A 25,999-nucleotide genomic window follows, 5' to 3' on the forward strand; every position below is an offset into this window, starting at 1 on the left:
CCCATTAATAGAAATTTTTCCAGTAGTATACAATAACATGATATTAGATTTAAGAAACAAATATGCTGCTAAATACGGGAAATACCGCCCTGCAAGACGGGTAGCTGTTAGCAAACGTGTAAGCGGCTTGTTATTGTTCACTTTTGCATTCGTTAAAATATTTGTTACTTTTGTTCAGAGAGTGGGAAAAAAGTAACACATAGCTATTTGATGTTCAATGGTTATCTCGCTCTAACCAATGGCAAATATCGCATGCTGCCTTGTTCTAACAGAATACATGCATTTGTTAGCAAATCTCTTCACAGTATGTTACGGGTAACAAATTCTTTTGTTAGCGCATTGCTTACCTATGTGTTATGGTTAACAAAAGTATTTGTTACCCGAATATCTGTTAGTGTTATTATTTTCGTTATCAGTTTGTTACCTATAACATATAAGCATGTTAGCAAGAACAAGCAGTAACAAGATTATCTGTTACCCATTTGCTACTTCTAGCAAATTCAATTCTTTTAAATAAAATTCAGTTTTTTTATTATTTCGCTTTATTTAATAATAACATCAAAATAATGAAATATTTACTTAAACTAATAGCGAGCTCCACGTAATGCTCGTCCTCCAAGTCACCGGTGATGCGGCTAATTGAATGGTGCGTCTTTGTTATACGCATCCAAACGCTCCAAATGATTTCTGTAATATTAAAAATTTTAATTACACACACGACATTTAATTCACAATGCTTACCTTTTTCTCGTTGTTAATCTTTTTTGTTTACTCTATATAAAAGAAATTAATAACATATATAGTATAAATGTATATAAGAAATTAATTATAAAATATCAAATAATGAAATAAGGAACTTACCTCTTTAAAAACCAAAATAAACTGCGCTTTTCGTTTTCTTCTTCTTGAAAAATTGGGCATTCGTCTCTCCTATTCTAGCAAGTTAATATTACAATATGTTTAGAATGTCGATAGTTTTTCTCTATCTTACTTACGTATTTTCCCATTCAATTGAAAATTCCAGAAAATGTAACAGTGTTAGTGAACAGCTGAAAATGTTTCAATGTGTTTGTGCAATCTGTTACCTCCGTCTTGCAGGGCGTAGTCCGCTTTATAACTGCAAGGAAACTGTAACTATCCCTTTCTGTCAAATTGATACATTTGATATCTGCATGTACCAAATGCTAAACAACATTTCGGCAACCTGTAAGACAACTACAGCATACCATGTACCTCCGATCATCCAAATCGACGAAAACATTCTGTTAGTCAACAACCAGAATATAATCTTAACGGAAGGAAACCAAACGAATGAATTGATGGGGACATTCTTAATAATGTACGACAACGATATTTTAATAAATAATACAAAGTACCCGGTGAGCGAAAAAAGTCCATCTATGGTGCCTGAATTAACGAACCGCTTCAAATTGAATATCTCCGAGCATGCCACAATCCCAACGCTACCTTACCTGCATCAAATACACATACAAAACCTACAGAAGATAGAAAAATTTAGTGAAGATGCATCAAAACGAAATATGTATTGGTATGTCCTCATTTCAATAACAATAATTGTGTACCTAAAATGTAAAAGATCAGATACAGTAATCAGCACATTTTCCAACCCATCGCAACAAAGTAACCTTTTTACAAATGAGCATTTTGACCTGATGATGAAAACTATCGAAGGTAACCTAAAGCAGATTCGGGACGCATCTGTTTAAGGGAGGGGATAGTTATAGACAGTTACACATGTATTTGGTTATACGTACATGTTTACATATACGAGTACATTGTTTACAACTTAAGTGCAGCTAAGACAACATAAATATTTATGTATAGTTATAAGTACTAGTTGTAGATAGTCACATATGTGTACAAATACTTTTCATTATCAGTAAAAATAAGAACAATAAGAATGTAAATACAAATAGTCCCAAAACCATTAATATTTCCATTCCTTTGTTAGAAGTAGATATGTACACATAAGATTTGAAAACAAAACAACTGACCTGCTGACCAATTTTATATAAATTTCGTAAATATTATGAAACAAAGTCAACATATATTTTTATTTTCATTGATAATTATGTTTTTTGACTATGTTATAGAAAATTTAATATTTGTTATCGACATATTTATTTTCATTCAAGTGTAAAAACATCTCTGAATAATGAAATGTAATAGATTTTGTGACTGTCGCTTACAGAATAGCAATATCATCTCAAGTCTCAAAAATTGTCTCTAACTTAAAATCTCAAATTTAGAGACTTGAGACTGTCTCAAGTTACAGAATCGCACGGTAAAATTGACAACTGAGCGAAAAGCACCACGCGTTATCCTATATATTTAATTCAAGCACAATTCTCACCCAAAACTAATTTGCATACACAATAATGTTACAGATTTTCATGCCTAATTATTTTTCAAAACCTAAAGGTAGGCTATAACTAGCGATCTTACAATCTTTTTCTTACGGGTTATTTCCTCAAACCATTAAACAACCTGCGCCAAAAAATATGCAACAATTCAACTCCCAATAAACGTACTTAGTGCAAGCACAATTCTCACCCAAAACTAATTTGCATACACAATAATGTTACAGATTTTCAAGCATAATTATTTTGCAAAACCTAAAGGTAGGCTATAACTAGCGATCTTACAGTCTTTTTCTTACGGGTTATTTCTTACGGGTTTTTTCTTACGGTTTTACTATAACTTTTTTTTCAGTTAGGTCCAATAAGTATAATTATTTCAAATACTGTAAAGTTAATCTATTTTCATCGCAAAAAAGCGATTTGGTTAAAGTCTCTCTAGAATTCTCACATAAATGAGACATTGTCTGCTTTTCCGGAAGAAAAATTGTGAAAAATATTTTGTTTTCTATTTCAATAATTATTTTTTTAAGTCATTTTGACAGAATATTTCGAAGAGCTTTTGTGTAAAAGCTTTTAGCAAAGTTTGTTACCTGTTTTTTGGCTGTGTTTATACAAATACCACAATGAAACATCATAGTATTGTCAGAGAACGTATATTTATAGAGAAGGTTCACGGCGCGGAGAGCGTAAAAATATTTTTGGCTAACAAAATGCGATGAGCGTGTTTCACCACATCTTGCTCAGAAGGAGAAATCTTAACAGTGGCGCGTGAACAGAGATGAGCATTCAATGAAAATTATGCTCACAAATATACATTGCTATTACAGACGCATGTTGGCATTAAACTTTCGCTTATATATTTATACGTTTACATGCAATCATATTAATTGATATGAATATCATTTTGCGAATTTTTCTGAATTCGTTCAAAATTTATAACATTACCATTAAATTATGCTATTTTCAAAGTATTATTTGTAGGTAATGTACAAATAAGAGATACCTTTTAAAAATTTCGTATGTTTGATAATATGTATGTCATAAATTCACAAATATGTATGACATACTTTCATAATATCCTAAAAAATTTAATATGTTACAAAAATATTGTCTGTAAATTACATTTCTTCATTTAAATTTTCATACGCATCTACATATTAGCACATAGTTACATACATACATATGTAAGTACAATTCAGGGCACTGAGCGTGAGCGCACTGCTCTATATGTATCGGGTGATTTTTAAGAGCTTGATAACATATTATTGTAATATGTATTTTTTTATGAAAAAAAAAACGCATAAAATTTGCAAAATCTCATCGGTTCTTTATTTGAAACGTTAGATTGGTTCATGACATTTACTTTTTGAAGATAATTTCATTTAAATGTTGACCGCGGCTGCGTCTTAGGTGGTCCATTCGGAAAGTCCAATTTTGGGCAACTTCTTTCGAGCATTTCGGCCGGAATAGCCCGAATTTCTTCGGAAATGTTGTCTTCCAAAGCTGGAATAGTTGCTGGCTTATTTCTGTAGACTTTAGACTTGACGTAGCCCCACAAAAATAGTCTAAAGGCGTTAAATCGCATGATCTTGGTGGCCAACTTACGGGTCCATTTCTTGAGATGAATACTTTACATTATTGTTCTCCGAAGTTTTCCCTCAAAATGGCCATAGAATCGCGAGCTGTGTGGCATGTAGCGCCATCTTGTTGAAACCACATGTCAACCAAGTTCAGTTCTTCCATTTTTGGCAACAAAAAGTTTGTTAGCATCGAACGATAGCGATCGCCATTCACCGTAACGTTGCGTCCAACAGCATCTTTGAAAAAATACGGTCCAATGATTCCACCAGCGTACAAACCACACCAAACAGTGCATTTTTCGGGATGCATGGGCAGTTGGCCACCAAGCCACCAAGATCATGCGATTTAACGCCTTTAGACTATTTTTTGTGGGGCTACGTCAAGTCTAAAGTCTACAGAAATAAGCCAGCAACTATTCCAGCTTTGGAAGACAACATTTCCGAAGAAATTCGGGCTATTCCGGCCGAAATGCTCGAAAAAGTTGCCCAAAATTGGACTTTCCGAATGGACCACCTAAGACGCAGCCGCGGTCAACATTTAAATGAAATTATCTTCAAAGTAAATGTCATGAACCAATCTAACGTTTCAAATAAAGAACCGATGAGATTTTGCAAATTTTATGCGTTTTTTTTTTAAAAAAAGTTATCAAGCTCTTAAAAAATCACCCGATACATACATATGCATATGTGCACGACATTGCCCAACAAATAATGTATACACAAACCAACATACAAATATGCGTACACATGTAAATATGTGCGTATGACATTCCCACACAAATAATGCATACACAACATACATACTTATATGCGTTCACATATAGATATGTATGTCACCCGCAAATATTACGAATATTGTTCTACAAAAACAACAATGGGTTCAAATAGCATCAGCGGCGTCATAAGTCAATATGGCAGCCAAACAGTCGATGCCCAAATTTGTAGAAAAACACCTAACAACAATATTTTCATTCATGAACGCAAGCGCACTTTCAACAGGCAAACTTGCTTCATTCATAAAAACAGACGCCGTAACATCTCCCCGAGCATGCCTTTGCCCACAAGCGTCTTTTCGCGACGATGGCAAAAGCTAAAAATCATAAATTGAACAACTTTCTGATGCTTCTTCACAGAAAGAAGTGACAAAAGTGGCAACATAGCCGTTGACGATTTACAATATTTGTCTAAAATATTTTTCCGTGACTCGCAAAAATCTGCGTCGATATGTATGCAAGCTCACACACAAACATATATATCTACGCTGGTTTGCTGACGAAGCTGGTACAGCGGCAAGGGAAGCAGTGGCAATTGGCGATCGTTCGTTTGTGTTTTCGGCACAGCTCGGATTTTCTACCAACAACACAATGTTGTGACGCGTAAGCTTTGGGCACATTGAAGTGCTGAACACAATGAGCGCAACCGACTGCAAGCGACATCTGTCAATTATTACAATACACACGTTCTTAGGGACACAGTTATTGAGCCAGCTGCAGAACTACATAACTGTGTCCATAAGAACATGTGTATTCTAATATTTGGCAGATGTCTTTTGCAGTCTGTCGCGCTCATTGTGTTCAGCACAAATATGAGCTTCGCCATTGGTTGTTCGCGTCAACGGAAATTTCGCATGAAGCATTGAATGTACATATTTACATACATTTGTTGCATGTAGACAAATTTACGAACATTATGCGTATGGTTCTTATATTTGTTTACATGCACACATAATAATACATATATGGGCAAATGTGCGACCGCTTGGTCATTTAACATGATATCGAAAAGTTTATTGACGAAAGCAACTATTTATTTAAGTATATTATTATACATATGAATGTCGTACCAAACCTAAGTATATAAAATGCATAATTAGATAGTTATACAAATCTTATTGAATTATATATTTGCAAAGATTTTATGGAATTCATCATAAAATAGCTCAATTTTAAAATATATACATACATATGTACATACTTATGTGCTTTCATAACAAATATATATACATACATACATATGTATACCGATCTTTAAATTACATACATACATATATGCAGCATCGTTTGCGCATAGTAAATATGGGAATCTGTAGCGTCCATTCCTTAACATTGGAATTATTATTTTTCTCATTTAACACTGAAAATGCTCAATTCCGCTATTTTCGTGTCCCCTGATGTTAAGTGGTGAAACACGCTAATAATTTTCTGTGGTGAAACACGCTCATCCAAAACAGTAAATATCCCAAAATTGAAATATCCCTAAATTTTCGTCATCGTGAACCTTCTCTATAAATATACGTTCTCTGGTATTGTTACCAGCAAAATACTACATTGCTCATATGGTATTTTGCTGGTATTTGGTGGCACACATACATATGTATGTTACAGCATGTAACTAGGTGGATTTACCTACTTATATATTAAATATTTCGATATCATCTGACCGGATAGTTATACCCTGACATTCAAGGGTAGTATCCCTACGGTTGATGTCGCCATCGATAAGACTATATGCGCGTGTATTACGAAGCAGGTCATAAGATGCATCCATCCATTGCATGTTTTACACCGAACCGAGGTGGAGTTTGGATGAAGCCTTTTAGCTCAGGCGAAGCAAAAAAAATTGCCTGCAGCAGGGACTTGCTTCAGTGATGACATATTTAATCTAAAACTTATCGAACCAAACGGGATTATATACAAGTATACGAAAAATCAGCCCTTGGCGGGATAAAAACCGAATCAATTCCGGTAGCATAGAACTGGCTATCGTGAAGATCGGAATTGTACCATATTGGTTGACGCCGCGGAGCCGGTATACTTATTGCGCAATTCATTCTCAGCTATACCTTTGTGACCGGGTACTAAGATAAGGTGTACTTAGCTACAATTTGATAAGACTGTTCAGCCGTTCTATACTTCTGCACCAGTTTATTTCGTACTTTTATTAAAAACAAATAAGAAAACAAATTAAAAACCTGGATTGACTAACTTTACCTCCAACCATATACATATATACATAACTATCAATTATATATTATTATTTACTGGTGGCAGATGTCCATCAGTTAGTGAACGATTAAGTTGTATAAAAAAACGTCCATTATTGAAATATTCTATGCGATGCAAATTCTTAACTTCTGACCGATACTGTTCAATTGTTATTGTTTCAGTATTTTTCTGGTTTGTTTCATCTGTATTACTGCTGTATAGGTCATCGCCTGGCATTAAGCTCACAGTACCATCGGCACATTTCTTAATAACAGGAAGCATTAGGGTAACACCCTTTGAAGAGCGAACACGAGCAAAATTTATTAATTCATCTAAGTGTGGGAAATTCAGTAACCTTGACAATTCATATAACTGTGGTGGAGGAAGATACAGCTTTTGGTCAAAGTAATCCTTAATGAACTCTTTTGGCGTTTTCCACTGCAATGCGAAAAGATTACGTATAGTTCTTAAATTAAGTCATTAAAACAAACCGAAAAACTGGCAGCTTCATTACTTTCCAGGATCACATCTGGTATATTCTCCATCGCCACTAAGTAAAAACCAGTTTCAAATCTAAAATAAAATTGTTGATATTAGTATCCTTATTTAAAAGCGTGCAAGTGAATATAAAGTTACCACTTATGATTATATTTCAGTGCGAATACTTAAGCCCTAATTAAGGCTTTCAACTCAACTGCACTTGGTTGTAGTTTAGAAATTCGGTATTATCGATATTAATTCAACCCGCCAAAAAATTTCGATTGATCTATTGCCTAACTACAACTGCACGGTGGCAGCAGTATTTGAACATTTGTACAGTTTATTTTGGAAAAATATCCATATAAAATGGAGAGCGGGTTAATTATTTTAAAAATATTTTGTACAGATAAATGAGTTATAACAAATATCTAACCTTAAGGAGGCAATCCACAATTTAGAAGCAAAAAAATAAGTCTGTCATATTGCGAATATAAGGAATCGATTCAATCTATTATCCCTATAAAAATTAACTGCAGTTTTGGTAACTACCTTCAGCGAGGAAATGGTCAGTTGCGTATCAGACACACGACAGTATTTCGCATACGCTTGGGAAAAGGCTAATTCGCAAAAAGGAGTACTTCGCAGAAGTAGTTCAGTCACCCTGGGTATTGGCTCGACCAGGATTATTTTTTTAAAGCGCGGCCGAAAGCCGTCAACCTAAAAAGGAGTACTACGCGAAAGTACTTCAGTCACACCGATATGATATAAATTTTATAATCCAAGTATTATCATAGAGTTTTACTTATTTTTGTTTATCTATATAAATAAAAATGAATACCAAAAATGTATGTACGCGCATAACTCAATAACGCCTGGACCAATTTGGCCAATTATTTTTCTTAAATGTTTGTTGAAGTTCAAGGATGGTTTTTACGGCGAGAAAAATTCGAATAGTTTCCGGAAAACCCCTGAAAACAGCCCTTTTCTTTTCCCCATACAAACGTTACAATAAATATGAATGTTTGTTTGTTAGTAACACTAAGAGAACGGTTGAACCAATCTTAATGAAATTTTTAAAGGTTGTTTGTTGTGGATCGGGAAAGGTTTAGAAACAAAATACCTTATACTTTTCATGAGGAGAAGTCGGAAAATTGGACAATTCCAAAAAGTAACATTTTCCTTACACATTTTTTTCAATTTTTGTTTGTTTTGTTTTTCAATATTTTGATTTGTAAATTATTTGAATCGTTAAATTGCGGTCGCTTATCGCGGTCAATCAGCTAGCGATCGTAACGATATCACAGCACGACTTTTTAAACAATAGCTGCGATGTTTGATGGTCTTTATCTTGAAGCAACCTATGGTGGAGGATGGAGTCATGTGTAGAAGTTCACGCAAGTGAGGAAAGTTCTCTGATCGCCATTCACTTGGGAGTGCCCAGAAACGATTCTTTTACACATGGCTCAAGCAGCTCACTACTTCCGGTCTTTGACCAAGTATCCTCTGGGTAGCCTAAGAACATCCGTTCGAAGGCGAGCTAAAGTGAGAAGGCGAAACATTCCCTACAACGGTTGTGCGCTGGGTTTGGGACCCGCCACGTAAAAAAAACACCCCCAGTGAAGAGCTATAACCAGCCTCGGATGAGAGACCCCCCTTTTGATGACGACCATGGCAAACGAAATAAGGACTACGAATTGAGGGCATGCACCTGGAATGTCCGGTCCCTTAATTGGGAAGGTGCCGCTGCCCAGCTGGTTGATGTCCTCGTAAAAACAAAGGCTGACATCACCGCCGTCCAAGAAATGCGATGGACGGGACAAGGACAGAGACGAGTAGGTCCTTGTGACATTTACTACAGTGGCCATATAAAGGAGCGCAAGTTTGGTGTAGGATTCGTGGTGGGAGAGAGACTCCGTCGCCGAGTACTATCATTCACTGCGGTGAATGAACGTCTAGCCACAATCCGCACTTATGAAGGCTGCCCCCGCCACGATGTCAAAATCGTGCTTGGCGACTTTAACGCCAGGGTGGGCAAAGAAGGTGTCTTTGGCACTACGGTCGGTAAATTCGGCCTCCACGACGAAACATCCCCTAATGGGTTGAGGCTGATTGACTTCGCCGGGGCCCGAAATATGGTTATCTGTAGTACTAGATTCCAGCATAAGAAGATTCATCAAGCTACCTGGCTGTCTCCGGATCGAAAAACTACCAACCAGATCGATCATGTTGTGATAGACGGAAGACACGTCTCCAGTGTTTTAGATGTGCGTGCGCTCCGAGATCCTAACATCAACTCGGACCACTATCTTGTTGCAGCTAAGATTCGCACCCGCCTCTGTGCAGCAAAAAACGCGCGCCACCAAACACAAGGAAGGTTCGACGTCGAGAAGCTGCAATCACAACAGACAGCCGAACGATTTTCTACTCGGCTTGCACTCCTGCTCTCTGAGAGCACTCGTCAACAACTCGGTATAAGGGAACTGTGGGACGGCATTTCAAACTCCTTACGTACAGCTGCAACCGAAACCATTGGCTTTCGGAAAGTGCAAAAGAACAGCTGGTACGAAGAGGAGTGCCGTGTCGCAGCGGAGAGAAAACAGGCTGCCTACCTCGCAACGTTACGATCGACCACTACACGTGCGGGATGGGATAGACACCGAGAGTTGAAGAGGGAAGCGAGACGCATTTGTAGACAGAAGAAGAAAGAGGCTGAAATGCGTGAGTACGAAGAGCTTGATAAGCTGGCCGACAGGGGTAATGCTCGAAAATTCTACGAAAAAATGAGCGGCTTACGGAAGGTTTCAAGACCGGAGCGTATTCCTGTAGAACCCCCAAAGGTGATCTAGTCACTGATGCCCAGAGCATACTTAAATTATGGAGGGAACACTTCTCCAGCCTGCTGAATGGCAGTGAACGCACAACACCAGGAGAAGGAGAACCCGATTCCCCAATCGATGACGATGGAGCAGACGTTCCATTACCCGACCATGAAGAAGTTCGAATAGCAATTGCCCGCCTGAAGAACAACGCCAAAGCGGCAGGGGCCGACGGATTACCGGCCGAGCTATTCAAACACGGCGGCGAAGAACTGATAAGGACCATGCATCAGCTTCTTTGTAAAATATGGTCGGACGAAAGCATGCCCAACGATTGGAATTTAAGTGTGCTATGCCCAATCCATAAAAAAGGAGGCCCCACAATCTGCGCCAACTACCATGGGATTAGCCTCCTCAACATCGCATATAAGGTTCTATCGAGCGTATTGTGTGAAAGATTAAAGCCCACCGTCAACAAACTGATTGGACCTTATCAGTGTGGCTTTAGACCTGGAAAATCAACAACCGACCAGATATTCATCATGCGCCAAATCTTGGAAAAGACCCGTGAAAGAAGAATCGACACACACCACCTCTTCAGAGTAGAGGAAGAGGAAGACCTCCACTCCGTTGGAAGGACCAAGTGGAGAAGGACCTGGCTTCGCTTGGAATATCCAATTGGCGCCACGTAGCGAAAAGAAGAAACGACTGGCGCGCTGTTGTTAACTCGGCTATAATCGCTTAACCGTCCGGTCCATGACCGGGTACCCGGGTATCCATTTCAATTTACATGCCAATTTTTCTTAACTCCTCCTTAAAAAAATTTTATGGCCGCCTGGATCCCCAAAATTAAAGTTATTTGACACCCATTTTTCATCAATTTTTTTTAGAATCAATTATTTAATAAAAGTTATTAGCTATCAAACTTGACACCCACTCCGTTCAATAACCAGGTACCCGGGTACCCGCTGAGAAAAAAATAGTTAGTAAGAACAAACCGTTTTTATTTATTTTAGTAATATTATTTTCTATTTTCTTACTATTTGTTTATTTATATTGCTGTATTTATTATGATACAGTGCTATATAAGAATTAAAGTGTATTAAATTATTCTGTACATCCTTCACATGTCGTGGTTGTAATACAGTGTTCATCACAAATAGGTTTCTCACATACTGAACATATTTTTCTAGTTTTGCGACGTTTTTTGAATTCACTGTGAAGACATTCATAGCATACACCAGTAATCTTTTTCCTTCCAGTTGAATCGCGCTGCTTCTGAGGTCTCAATGATACAGATGATGTTGGCTATACATTTAGATTGACAGCTCGACCAAGAAGAGATTCAATCGCCACTTTCGTTGAGAAATGCCTCATAATTTGTGCATTATTCGCACGATTTTCAACAAATGGAGTACCCAGCTCTCTGCCCAATTGCCGATAAAATAAGCGTCGTTCATACGATTTTATAAACAAGCATTTTATTATTCTCATAATGCAGAATATATGCTGCAAGGCAGGCAATATCGAGAATATTGTAAAAAAATGCTAGAGGCCATCGTTGAGTTGACCTTTTTGTAGTATATCTACCAAGCATTTTACCCATCGTGTCTACTCCAGCTTTGGACCAGTTATAAAACTCGATGATTTCGGGTTTTTTCTGTGCACTATCACTAATTTTTGCTTCGTGATGCATTGATGATAGCATAATTACTACCTTGTTTTTTTTTGGCACATAACTACATAGAGTTACTTTTTCATGAAAAAGCCAAACACAGTGGATAATTCTTCTCGAGTTTTTGAAACAGCCATTGCTGGTGGAATGTATGCTTTATTTTTCTTCAGAGTACCAACAATCGTCAAGTTCCAAGATAATAAAAATTTTGCTAGTGGCAGAGTTGTGAAGAAATTATCCAATGTAATGTTTCTACCGGATACTTTATATGGTGCCACCAAGTCTTTAACAACTCTTTCACCAACATTTTTCTCACGCCCATCTTTCGATTTCCCAGTGTAAAGCTGTCCAGTAAGTGGATACGAATTTTCCGCATCACATATCCACCATACTTTAATTCCATATTTAGCTGGCTTTGATGGAATATATTGAGTGAATCTAGTTCGACCTCGGTATGGATAAAGTTGCTCGTCGATTGTTAGGTATTCTGTTGGTTTATAATGTGTTGCTAAATTTATATTTAACATTGTCCAAATGTCTCGTATTGGAGCAGCTTTATCACTTTCTAAGCGCTGGGCTCTAGTATTGGCATCGTCAAATCGAATAAAACGAATAATATTCCAGAAGCGATTGATACTCATTGCTGCGCGATATAATGGATATGAATACGGCTGCCACATTTCCCTTGCATTATCAGTATTTGAATTATTTGCGCCAGAAGTTATCAAAATAGCCAAAAATGCATAAAATTCCTGCAGCTCGAGATTTTTCCACTCCAATTTTTTTTTCTGGATCTTTTTCAGTATATGCTGTATACGTTGAGATTGCTTTTTTATTAGTATGGCGTATAATAATAATACCTATTTATTTTGTATATTTTTTTCACTTATCTCTGTATATTTTCTACGCTGTTCACTACGCTTGTAGAATTCCAACTGAACACGTTTCCTTCTTTTCGTCCGAAATGGAAAGGGGAGAGGGACGGCTTAGTTACCTAAATATCCATAGACCTTGGCACTCCGCTTTCGTTATTTCAACGAGAACTATAGAATATGTCCCCATTTATAGTTATTTCCTATGCCATGTATCCAACTTACACAGAAAAAAAATTTTATTTAGTATACTAACGATTCCTACATCCGCTCCACCTGGGTACCCGGGTACCCGGTCATTGAACGAAAAGTGAAAGTTTGGTTATTGACCGGACGGTTAAGCGGTTTCTACGCCAATTAAGAAGAAGAAGAAGAACCTATGGTATATATGATGCTGCTAGATGCTGAATGTGTTCTGTTGAGTAGCAAAAAAGAGGTTTGCCGCACGCACACATTCTTCTTTGGATGCGGATGGTGATTACACCAGATCAAATTGATGAAATCATTTCAGCGGAAATTCCTGATTCAGAGATAGATCCAGAATTATACGAAGTGGTGAAAACCAATATGATTCATGGACCTTGCGAACCTTACAATCCCACTTTGGTTTGTATGTTTGACAATAAATGCACGAAACACTACTCATGTGCTTTTCTTTCGGAAACGGGAATGAGAAATGATGGATATTAACTGTATCGGCGTCACTCACCAGACGACAATGGCAGAACATTTAGCATTTAGAGGTGTGAATATCGACGTTAACAACACATCGAAGTTGACAACACATGGGTCGTACCATATTCGCCCCTTTTGTTTAATTCACATTCAAAACTCATGTCAATTTTGAATATTGCAGATTGGTGTAATCGATCAAATACGTTTGCAAGTACGTCACCAAAGAAAGCAACATAGCGGTTATTGGCCTTGAACGATATGAGATCAGCAGTATCAAATGGGTCGATATGTGAACTGCAATAAAGCGCTTTGTAGGATATTTACTTTTGCAATTCATGAAAGTTTTCCGACTGTTTTGCGTCTCGCGGTTCAACTTCATTTAAGTCATCGCGTATTGTGAATGGTACAGTGTGTGCAACATTTTGAGAAGCATGCCAGCAGTAGCATTTGCTGGAACATGATAATCACTGGAAACAGACGAAGGACAATGCGATAGTACTTCGCATGCCACTGAAGTTCGCATACTTTTCGCGAAGATCATTTCGACATATCAGCCTTTAAATTCGCGTTAATTATGGGATACGAAAAAATGACATTGCCGATGACATTTTACATTGTATTCGCTAAGAATTGGAAATGGGCAAATTTCGGTTGATACTTTCAGTGGTTTGATATCAATTTCATCTCCAGTTCATCGAGATGAACTCATCACGAATGTTTATCCGAACATTGGCCAAATTATCGTAACTGCAATAGCTTGAGTGCACGAGCAATTTTAGCTGCCAAAATTACCGATGTTAGTGATTTAAACTGGAAGATTCAAAGTCAAGTTCCGGGAGGTTTGCGCTCATATAAATCGATCGATCGTCTTGACAAGGAAGACGAAACCGTAAATTATCCAGTGGAATTTCCAAATACCATACCAAGCCTGCCCCAGCATCATTTGCGTCTTAAAGTTGGATCTGTCATTATTATGTTTCACAATCTTCAAACTGTGTAATGGAACCCGAATGATTATGACGTAGTTATCGAATACAAGGGCAGCCATTTCAGTTCAAACGTATTCAATTTCCAGGGAAAATTGCCCTTGCGTTGACAATCAACAGGACACAAGGAAATCGGGAAATGCTATGTTTTTCACACGGCCAGATATATGTGGTGTGTTGAGTTGGAAACCCATCTTCTCTATATATTTACGCACCAGAACAGAAATCAAAAAATTATGTTTATTAAGTTGCGCTACATAAAAAAAATGTAGAAAAATCGTAAATAAATCATTTTCGACAGAATATAATTTCAACAACTTGGCAACGGCTGCGGGGTCAGCTAGTTAAATATAAATCACAACTCAATTATAGCTTGAAAAATGTTGGAAAGGTTTTTTTATTATAGTTAATATAGAAAAGAATCACCCGAAAATACAAAGAAAAATCGTTGAAAATCCTACATATTTGGTGTTTAAGATGTGGCAACGCTCCTTTTCCCCGTAATTGTAAACAATCTAACCTTTTCAACGATGAGTATGCTAAGTGATTTTTAAATTAATAAATTTAGCTAAAATATAAAAAAATAAAAGCGAAAATTTAACTTTTATCAATGTTTAGAGTGTATATTTAAATATACAAAGTGAAAAATGTGAAAAAATTTAGTGAAACATTGTGAAATACTAAGTGTTATTAATACACATTTATGAATTTTTAATCGGGAATATTTTAAAAAAATATGTGTTAGCAAAATTTTTTTTTTGGATATTCCTCATCTGGAGAAGCTCCCCTATCCGTACAAACCCCATTTATACCGAAATTCGTTGCTTTTACCCGACAGCTAACGAAATCGGAATCGTGCTTTCATTTTAATTATAAATACAATAACTGAATTAAATCATTTTGGGTTTTCGTTTAGAAGATTTCAGCTGTTCAATTATCAAAAATCTTCACCCCTTAAGTTGGCAATACAATGACACTTCGACGGTAAATAGTTGATTTTTCTAATACCTAAAAATATTATGATTGATCTGAAATTGCTCTGCTTTTTAATACGCTTTTAATAGCTTCACTTATGTGTATGTTTGTTCATAACTTTTTTAAGTGGTACTGAAACCTAGAATATTTGAGCGACACCAGAGAACGTATATTTATAGAGAAGGTTCACGGCGCGGAGAGCGTAAAAAATATTTTTGGCTAACAAAATGCGATGAGCGTGTTTCACCACAGCAATATCAGAAGGAGAAATCTTAACAGTGGCGCGTGAACAGAGTTGAGCATTCAATGAAAATTATGCTCAGAAATATACATTGCTATTACAGACGCATGTTGGCCTTTCGCTTATATATTTATACGTTTACATGCAATCATATTAATTGATATGAATATCATTTTACGAATTTTTCTGAATTCGTTCAAAATTGATAACATTATCATTAAATTATGCTATTTTCAAAGTAATATTTGTAGGTAATGTACAAATAAGAGATACCTTTTAAAAATTTCGTATGTTTGATAATATGTATGTCATAAATTCACAAATATGTATGACATACTTTCATAATATCCTAAAAAATTTAATATGTTACAAAAATATTGTCTGTAAATTACATTTCTTCATTTAAATTTTCATACGCATCTACATATTAGCACATAGTTACATATCGGGTGATTTTTTAAGAGCTTGATAACTTTTTTTAAAAAAACAACGCATAAAATTTGCAAAATCTCATCGGTTCTTTATTTGAAACGTTAGATTGGTTCATGACATTTACTTTTTGAAGATAATTTCATTTAAATGTTGACTCATGTGGTTTCAACAAGATGGCGCTACATGCCACACAGCTCGCGATTCTATGGCCATTTTGAGGGAAAACTTCGGAGAACAATTCATCTCAAGAAATGGACCCGTAAGTTGGCCACCAAGATCATGCGATTTAACGCCTTTAGACTATTTTTTGTGGGGCTACGTCAAGTCTAAAGTCTACAGAAATAAGCCAGCAACTATTCCAGCTTTGGAAGACAACATTTCCGAAGAAATTCGGGCTATTCCGGCCGAAATGCTCGAAAAAGTTGCCCAAAATGGGACTTTCCGAATGGACCACCTAAGACGCAGCCGCGGTCAACATTTAAATGAAATTATCTTCAAAAAGTAAATGTCATGAACCAATCTAACGTTTCAAATAAAGAACCGATGAGATTTTGCAAATTTTATGCGCTTTTTTTTAAAAAAAAGTTATCAAGCTCTTAAAAAATCACCCGATACATACATATGTAAGTACAATTCAGGGCACTGAGCGTGAGCGCACTGCTCTATATGTACATACATATGCATATGTGCACAACATTGCCCAACAAATAATGTATACACAAACCAACATACAAATATGCGTACACATGTAAATATGTGCGTATGACATTCCCACACAAATAATGCATACACAACATACATACTTATATGCGTTCACATATAGATATGTATGTCACCCGCAAATATTACGAATATTGTTCTACAAAAACAACAATGGGTTCAAATAGCATCAGCGGCGTCATAAGTCAATATGGCAGCCAAACAGTCGATGCCCAAATTTGTAGAAAAACACCTAACAACAATATTTTCATTCATGAACGCAAGCGCACTTTCAACAGGCAAACTTGCTTCATTCATAAAAACAGACGCCGTAACATCTCCCCGAGCATGCCTTTGCCCACAAGCGTCTTTTCGCGACGATGGCAAAAGCTAAAAATCATAAATTGAACAACTTTCTGATGCTTCTTCACAGAAAGAAGTGACAAAAGTGGCAACATAGCCGTTGTCGATTTACAATATTTGTCTAAAATATTTTTCCGTGACTCGCAAAAATCTGCGTCGATATGTATGCAAGCTCACACACAAACATATATATCTACGCTGGTTTGCTGACGAAGCTGGTACAGCGGCAAGGGAAGCAGTGGCAATTGGCGATCGTTCGTTTGTGTTTTCGGCACAGCTCGGATTTTCTACCAACAACACAATGTTGTGACGCGTAAGCTTTGGGCACATTGAAGTGCTGAACACAATGAGCGCAACCGACTGCAAGCGACATCTGTCAATTATTACAATACACACGTTCTTAGGGACACAGTTATTGAGCCAGCTGCAGAACTACATAACTGTGTCCATAAGAACATGTGTATTCTAATATTTGGCAGATGTCTTTTGCAGTCTGTCGCGCTCATTGTGTTCAGCACAAATATGAGCTTCGCCATTGGTTGTTCGCGTCAACGGAAATTTCGCATGAAGCATTGAATGTACATATTTACATACATTTGTTGCATGTAGACAAATTTACGAACATTATGCGTATGGTTCTTATATTTGTTTACATGCACACATAATAATACATATATGGGCAAATGTGCGACCGCTTGGTCATTTAACATGATATCGAAAAGTTTATTGACGAAAGCAACTATTTATTTAAGTATATTATTATACATATGAATGTCGTACCAAACCTAAGTATATAAAATGCATAATTAGATAGTAATACAAATCTTATTGAATTATATACATACATATGTATTTGCAAAGATTTTATGGAATTCATCATAAAATAGCTCAATTTTAAAATATATACATACATATGTACATACTTATGTGCTTTCATAACAAATATATATACATACATACATATGTATACCGATCTTTAAATTACATACATATATGCAGCATCGTTTGCGCATAGTAAATATGGGAATCTGTAGCGTCCATTCCTTAACATTGGAATTATTATTTTTCTCATTTAACACTGAAAATGCTCAATTCCGCTATTTTCGTGTCCCCTGATGTTAAGTGGTGAAACACGCTAATAATTTTCTGTGGTGAAACACGCTCATCCAAAACAGTAAATATCCCAAAATTGAAATATCCCTAAATTTTCGTCATCGTGAACCTTCTCTATAAATATACGTTCTCTGGCGACACTGTAGGAAGGCGATAGTAAGTTTAAGCAGCTCACCAAAAAGATGCGCTTAAAAGTATGCAACATCTATATAAAACTAGTTTTGGTGACATTTGAATAGCATATGTATATACTGCAATATATGTATATCCTTAAAGAAAGTATACTTTATATAGATATATGTATATACATATAACCGCGCAACAGAAGGAATAATATCAAATAATGCAAAACATGTGACTTTTAGGTAATTAAAAATTAATACTTATAATAGAATTGTAGTACAAAAAAAAAATCAGATACTAGTTTTCAAAACCCCTCCGCAACTGCAATAATAAGCACCTTTTTTAAACTTTGGCTCAGATGGTGAACACGTAATTAAGCCAATATCGATACAATTTCCAGCGAAATACAGCTATGGAATTGCTGAGAGACGAATGTTGCCAATAATACTGAGTTGGGCGTCGACCGTTCATAAGATGCAAGGTTGCGCAGTAGATCATGCAGTAATTTATCTGTGCTCTGGACTGTTTGCTGCTGGACAAGCTTATGTAGCACTTAGTCGTTGTAGATCTTTGGACATATTCGAATTGAAGAACTAGACTGTTCAAAGTTGACAGGTAAAACCCCATGCTACAGTGAAGCTTTAGAAGAAATGATTCGATTAAGAAGTAATAATTCGTAGAGTCGTCAATAGAACTTGGTCCCAAATAATATAACAATCAGTCAGTGAAAGGTTACGAGTAGATATTAAATGCTGCCTAATTATCGATTTACTTAACCAATACTACATGTCATGGTTCATATTTTAACAAATTTGGTGTTTCTTACATCAAACCAAAAAATTAAAAATGTAGTTTAAAAAAATTAAAAAACACGCTTTTAAAGCATATCAAAGTAAAAAGTGAAAAATAATTCTTTGTATAAACTAACAATAATAATGAAGGAAAATAATTCTTTGTATAAACTAACAATAATAATGAAGGAAAAGAATTATTTTTCACTTTTTAGTTTGATATGTTTTAAAAGCGTGTTTTTAGTTTTTTTAAACTATATTTATTATTAAACGAGTGGACTTAAAAACAATAAAATAGGTATTAATCAACCCTGTTTAATGCTGTTATTAAATATACATATCGTCACCTGAAATGCAAAATAACGTATCATCAAAAAATTCGAAATTGAGTGTCTTATTGATTACGCTTCACTACTTCAAATTGCAAACATAATATTACATATGTTCAACATTTTCAAGATCTGCACTGAGATATAAACCAGTTTTAACCAATATTACAATTTTTTTTCACTCATGTTCGATTTTATTTCGTGTTTTATTCACGCCATTGTAAATTTCCGAAAATGTTGTTACGTTATTTTGCATTTCAGGTGACGATATACTCTAGCACCTTTTTTTAAATGTTGTTGGTGTGAGCCATGCTGTCCATTCAAACAACGACCATAAATCTGGGATCACTTCTAAGACTTTGCAGAGTGTAAAAAATTGGGTATGGTCCTTATGTACTAGATGCTGCCAAAAAGGTCGGTCAAAGTCTTCAAAACTGTGGCTATAATTATTGGACAATTCCTTTACATCAGAAAACCGTTTTTTACAAAGAAGTATTCCAGTCTCCTCAAATGTTTCTCGTATAGCTGTTATACGCAATGAAAACTCTCTGGTTATCAAATAAAACTATATTAAACCAAGTCATTTTTAAACGCATTAGTGTTTACCTTTGAATTTGACCCTTCAGTTGATTAGTAAATATAGCAGGCCGCGGTGAATTACATTGAAATAAATTTAGGTTTGTTCTTTGGCCAAAGCTCTTGATATAACTGAGCCACAACGGTGAAGCGTCACCTACTTCATGTACTCCTCCAGGAAAAACGGCAGAGTTAGGATAGAATGTTGACTTTTCAGCACGATTAAATAATAACACCTGAAAATTGTTTATGTAAAATAGAATAAAATTAAGAATTTTCTACACTTACTCGGTAATCGCAACCAAAATCTTTTATGTTTTGATCCTTCACCAAAATAATTAAACTTGCCGACTCTCTCCATTTAGTTGCTATTCTTTCTGTTATTGGCATTTGCTTATCATATATGTATATAAAAATATATCTAATCTGCCTCTAGTTCTACTAAGCGAATTAAGTTTCGTCATACACAACTAACAAGCATAGATAAATTTCAAGTTAAAATTGAAAAATATAAAAATCGATGACACAAGGAAAATTAATCGATTGATATAAAATTAACAGGATAGAATCTATCAGCCCTATTCTGAAAAAACCTCTCAACTGAGTTGAACGGAAAAATGTGAGAGATTTCTTGTGAGGCATATTTTGTGAGGCTATTCTTGCTCAAACCTCATAATAAAAAAGCTTAAAAAAGTCACCACGTGAGGTAAAAAGCTTTTTGCTGTCAAACGGCTGTTTTAGTAAAAATAAACAAACAAAAACACAAATGGATAATAAAGATATGTATGCGTCTGTGCTTGAGGGTGAAACAATCCCAATGTGGGTACAATCGATTACGCCGATTATGCCCTTGATCCCAAATTTCGTGTAAAATCTTTAAGAGAAAATTTATTTATTTATATTTATTTGTATTTATTTATCTTACCCCTTCTTTGTATCTGAAACATCCTGCGCGCTTGAAGGGCAATAAATTTCACTGCCCTTAACATCCATAATTAATTTCGAAATAAAGTGCAGAGCTCTAGACACAGAGGACTGGCTCATAGAGAGCATATAACTATTACCAACGCATTTTTGGTAAGAGCCATGCCCGTAAAAATACAAACAAGCCAGGAAACGCAGATCAAAAGATATACTCGACTTCTGCACATCATGCGGCACCAATTCACCTATAAGTACTTTACATAGCGATTTTGGGAATCGAAATGTATTTATAAATGTTGTGTCTTGCATGGTAAAAGGACCGCTTTTGTCTCGTAAACTCTTCAAAATTTTCCTCCTACCCCCCGATTCCTCCTTCTCAACAATTGCCATCCATGCTAGTTATAACACTCAAATAGTTTTTAAAAAATGTCAAATATTGATGTAAAACAAAACAAACACAGATGTTTTGTATTATGATGGCTGCTTTCACACGTCACAGATATTTGTGGTAATAGTGAGCATTTGAGCTTTTGAATTTTCGCCAGAATAAGGTAACCCTCACTATAGTGAGAAACATCACTGTAGTGAGGTTGGTGACTTTTGTGAGGACGTGAGAATAGGGCTGTATGTCTTACTAACTGTATTGCCGTGCCTATTGCCTGTGGAGACTCCACATTGCTTATAGCTTACAATATATGGCAAACTAATTTGTATGCCATGTATCGTAAGCTATAAGCTGTCACTTTACCAGTTTGACCGCGAAGTTTTCATTTCCCATTTGCACATATGCCGACGGCATTTTCAATTCGGTAATATAAAAATAAGAAGAGCGAGTATTAAGACGGTTATGTTATATTATAAAAATAAAGTACGTTTTCAAAATAACATTTTTTCAAAAAATTAATATTTAGTTTAATATTGTTAATTTACAGAAAAATTATGCAAATTGGGTTGGGAATAAGCGAAATCTTAAATTTAATAAACTGATACCAGCAAAAATCGAAATATCATTGCTCATTTTAAATTTATTATTTTGGTATATAAAATGTATGCCACAATTATTATACAGTAGTCCGAAAATATGAATTCATACTTTTTCCAGAAATACATTTGTAAAAGAAAGGATGTTTACCTTTGTTATTATTTTATTTTTCCCAGAAATACATTTGTAAACAAAAGGATCTTTATCCTTTTTTTGTTTTCCACATAAAAGATTTAAGGAGTTCAAGAGCTCAAAACGTACGCTACATCAGCTACCTATTTGACGGCATTTCGCAATGTGATAAAATAAAATTTTCAAGAGCTCAAAGCATGCGCTACATCAGCTCGAACCTACCTACCCTACGCCTTTGCGCAAATTATTATGACACATATACACAGATTTGCCAATGCCAATAGCAATAGATTTGACAGTTAGTAAGACATAGATTTCATCCTGTCGAGATGCCCCGTAAGAATATGCTGTTTTCTTACGGGGCATCTTTACATAAAAATAAATACCTTTTTATTCGCACTTTTATTAAATACATACAAACTTATTTACAAATAAAATCTAGTCTTATTTTGTTATACATAAATACATATGTATACAATCAACATAGACAAATCTTTATATTTATAATAGATAACGCTTTTGCAAGAATAGTTCATCCTTTCTTTTTCAATAAAATAATTTAAAATTTCTTTAAAAATATTGAAATTTACTAAACAAACAACCGATTTGCATTGTGAGGTTTGCTTTCAGACATCGCAAATTTGTGAGAAAATTGTGAGCTTTGTACTTTTGTAATCAATTTAGCATACGGACAACCGATCAAATAACAAAAACCTCACAATAGTGAAAGTAGTGATTTTTGGGAGGGCATGATAATAGGGCTGTAATAATTAACTAACAGCCCTGACAGACGGGCAAAATTAATGCGCCTTAAGCAACGCTAATGCGCATTGCAATCTTATGGTGACAGACGGTAGACTTGTGCATTTAGACAGCTGATAGTGATGTTTGTTTATTTATTTAAAAAAAAGTGAAATAAAAATTAATAAGATAAAATATTAACAGAAATTTTGGTATTTCTGGAAAATCAATATAATTTTTACGAAAAAATTCGTTTATTATTAACTACCAAAAAAAATAATAGAGGGAAATTAAAAGCAATAAATGATTGTAATGCGGAAAAAGTAGGCGAAAAAGTTAAGAATAATGGAAAAATGGATAGCAAATTGTGTTTATTTTCTGCCATCTAAATGTATTAAAATTTGTTTTTGTTAATATACCTGGACATAATTTAATTAGCCATATAAAAGGGCTTACCTCTGATGCTGCAAGCGACATCTGTTAAAAAATAGCAAAAATCGGCCATTTTTGAGCAATGTTGCCTGCTCAAATTTGGTAAATTCAGCTAAATGCACGCAATTCTTGTGCATTACAAATTTGCATTAACATGGGTCAAATGCGCAAGTAAATGTAAATTAAGCCCGCTAATGCATAATAGCGCTGTCGTCTGTCAGGGCTATAACGCAATATTACAATCGAATTTTGCAACGCCCATTTTTGCCGCCGCCTTCATTTAGGTATGCAACATACAAAACCTATGGGCATGAAGAATTTTTGACAGTACCAGTAATTTGCCACTGGCGCTTTTATTTAAGGACAGCAGTAAACAAGCCATTGGCATTAGATTTATTTGACAATTTATACATGAACGGGTTTTGTAGGCAAGAGTACGTTGATTTTGTAGCGGTCTGCCAAGGCCAACCGAGAGATCATGGGCTATTGAACAGATGACAACCAAAAAAATTAACATAGGATAGCAAATAAATTGTAAGATCAGATTTTTAGGTATTATTTTAAGATATTTAATAAAGTTTTTTTTAAGAAAGAGCAGGTATTTTTTCGAAGAGTATTGTTCCACTTAGCAGTAATAAATTTTAAAGTTTAAACATATTTAAGTTATAAATTCTTGTAAATGTTATTAAACTCTGACCTCAAAATAAATTATCAAAAGATATTTGGTTATTAAGTATATAAATAATAAGTGAGGTTTAGATTAATAAAATTATGTAAGTGGCTTAAAGTATATGACTCAAGCAGCTCACGACTTCCGGTCTTTGACCAAGTATCCTCTGGGTAGCCTATGAACATCCGTTTGAAAAAGAGCTAAAGTGAGAAGGCGAAACATCCCCTCTACTGGGTTGTGCGCTGGGTTTGGAACCCGCCACGTAAAAACCGTCCCCAATGAAAAGGAACAAACAGACTCGGAAGAGAAACCACGCGGGCAGGTGCTTGTGGCATTTACTACAATAGCCATGTAAAGAAGAGCAAACTCGACGTGGGATTCGTTCACCCCGGTGGATGAACCTCTAGCCGCAATCCGCATCAAAGCGAGTTTTTTCAGCATATCGCTGATTTGCGCCCACGCCACGACAGAAGAGAAGGACGATGTGACCAAAGATGCCTTCTATGAACGCTTGGAGCGCAACTTAAGAGCTGCCCCCGCCACGATTTCAAAATTGTCACCCCACGCCGGGGTGGGAAAGGAAGGTATCTTTGGCACAACAGTCGATAAATTCAACCTTCACTAGGAAACATCCCCAAACGGGTTGAGGCTGATCGACTTTGCCGGATGCCGAAATATGGTTATCTGTAGTACAAGATTCCAGCATAGAAAAATTCACCAAGCTACCTGGCTGTCTCCGGATCGAAACACCACCAACCAGATCGATCATGTTGTGATAGATGGAAGACACGTCTCCAGTGTTCTAAAACACGTGTGGAAAGGGATAGATACCGAGAGCTGAAGAGGGAACCGAGACGAATTTGAAGGCAAGAAAAGAGTGAGCCCGAACTGCGTGAGTACGAAGAGCTTGACAAACTGGCCGACAGGGGTAATGATCGAAAATTTTACGAAAAAATGCGGCGACTAACGCCAAGAGAAGGCGTACCCGATTTCCCAATCGATGATGATGGAGCAGACGTCCAATTGCCCGACCATGAAGAAATTCGAATAGCAATAACCCACCTGAAAAACAACAAATCGGCGGGGGCCGATGGATTACCGGCCGAGCTATTCAAACACGGCCGCGAAGAACTGATAAGGAGCATGCATCAGCTTCTTTGTAAAATATGGTCGGACGAAAGCATGCCCAACGATTAGAATTTAAATGTGCTATGCCCAATCCATAAAAAAGGAGACCCCACAATCTGCGCCAACTACCGTGGGATTAGCCTCCTCAACATCGCATATAAGGTTCCATCGAGCGTATTGTGTGAAAGATTAAAGCCCACCGTCAACAAACTGATTGGACCTTATCAATGTGGCTTTAGACCTGGAAAATCAACAACCGACCAGATATTCACAATGCGCCAAATCTTGGAAAAGACCCGTGAAAGGAGAATCGACACACACCACCTCTTCGTCGATTTCAAAGCTGCTTTCGACAGCACGAAAAGGAGATGCGAAAAAATACCCATGAAATAGAATCAAGCAGTTTCCTATCATATTGTCCCTGCTTGTAGGTATAAGTAGTTTTCTCTCATTAACTCATACAACGCAGCTTTTTAAAAAAGCTCAAATTTTTTTTGTGTGTTTGTAGTGTAAATTTGTCTGTTTAAATTATTTAAAGTTTAAAATAAATTTCACCAATTGTTCTAATAATTTATATAATAAGAATAACAAGAATTGTTTGTAATTTTTTCGTTTTTATTTTTTTCCTTATAAATAATTTCACATTAAAACAGAAAAATGTTATTGTTCGAATATCATTAAACATGCTTACTTGTTTAGTGTCAGCAAAGCCATCTCGGCTTGTAATACATAAATATGTTAGTTAGTTCAACCCTGCCAGCTAAAAGTGGTGAAAAAACTGGTGAAACACTAGGTTTTCAAACCCTTAAAACTAGTGAAAAATTTGAGTAGGTCGCGTACGGATTCTAACCACTTTTCCCCTCACACGTACGTATACATGTGATCATACATCTCTGTTG

The 25,999-nt window shown here is 36.0% G+C and overlaps 1 protein-coding gene and 1 long non-coding RNA gene across 6 annotated transcripts; both read right to left on the bottom strand.

Moving 5' to 3' along the window:
• Positions 1–369: 369 nt before the first annotated feature.
• On the bottom strand, positions 370–3,056 carry LOC126753490 (uncharacterized). Of its 4 annotated transcripts, none has more exons than XR_007666146.1 (4): positions 1,377–3,056; positions 862–1,288; positions 742–773; positions 370–687 (listed from the first exon to the last, which is right to left on the bottom strand). It is a non-coding gene; the product is annotated as an uncharacterized LOC126753490 (long non-coding RNA). The 4 variants fall into 4 exon arrangements; XR_007666145.1 differs by having other exon boundaries at positions 862–935; positions 996–3,056; XR_007666144.1 differs by having other exon boundaries at positions 371–687; positions 862–930; positions 996–3,056.
• A 3,805-nt stretch (positions 3,057–6,861) lies between these two features.
• On the bottom strand, positions 6,862–20,613 carry LOC126753458 (acyl-coenzyme A diphosphatase NUDT19-like). 2 transcript variants are annotated; one of them, XM_050464954.1, is made up of 5 exons: positions 20,380–20,605; positions 20,122–20,327; positions 19,797–20,063; positions 7,437–7,518; positions 6,862–7,383 (listed from the first exon to the last, which is right to left on the bottom strand). In XM_050464954.1, the coding sequence occupies exons 1-5, from the start codon at positions 20,479–20,481 to the stop codon at positions 6,985–6,987; spliced, it is 1,056 nt and encodes a 351-aa protein (XP_050320911.1). In that variant the 5' UTR covers positions 20,482–20,605; the 3' UTR covers positions 6,862–6,984. The 2 variants fall into 2 exon arrangements, with proteins under 2 accessions (XP_050320911.1, XP_050320912.1); XM_050464955.1 differs by lacking the exon at positions 19,797–20,063 and having other exon boundaries at positions 20,380–20,613.
• Between the last annotated feature and the right edge of the window lie 5,386 nt (positions 20,614–25,999).

Source organism: Bactrocera neohumeralis, chromosome 3 (genome assembly GCF_024586455.1).
Source record: "Bactrocera neohumeralis isolate Rockhampton chromosome 3, APGP_CSIRO_Bneo_wtdbg2-racon-allhic-juicebox.fasta_v2, whole genome shotgun sequence".
NCBI lineage: Eukaryota > Metazoa > Arthropoda > Insecta > Diptera > Tephritidae > Bactrocera > Bactrocera neohumeralis.

Coding starts and splice junctions, on each gene's coding strand:
- LOC126753458 (XM_050464954.1), bottom strand. CDS start 20,481: ATGCCAATAACAGAAAGAATAGCAACTAAATGGAGAGAGTCGGCAAGT. Junction 20,328..20,379: donor ATTTTGGTTGCGATTACCGA/GTAAGTGTAGAA, acceptor AACAATTTTCAG/GTGTTATTATTTAATCGTGC. Junction 20,064..20,121: donor CTGAAGGGTCAAATTCAAAG/GTAAACACTAAT, acceptor TTTGATAACCAG/AGAGTTTTCATTGCGTATAA.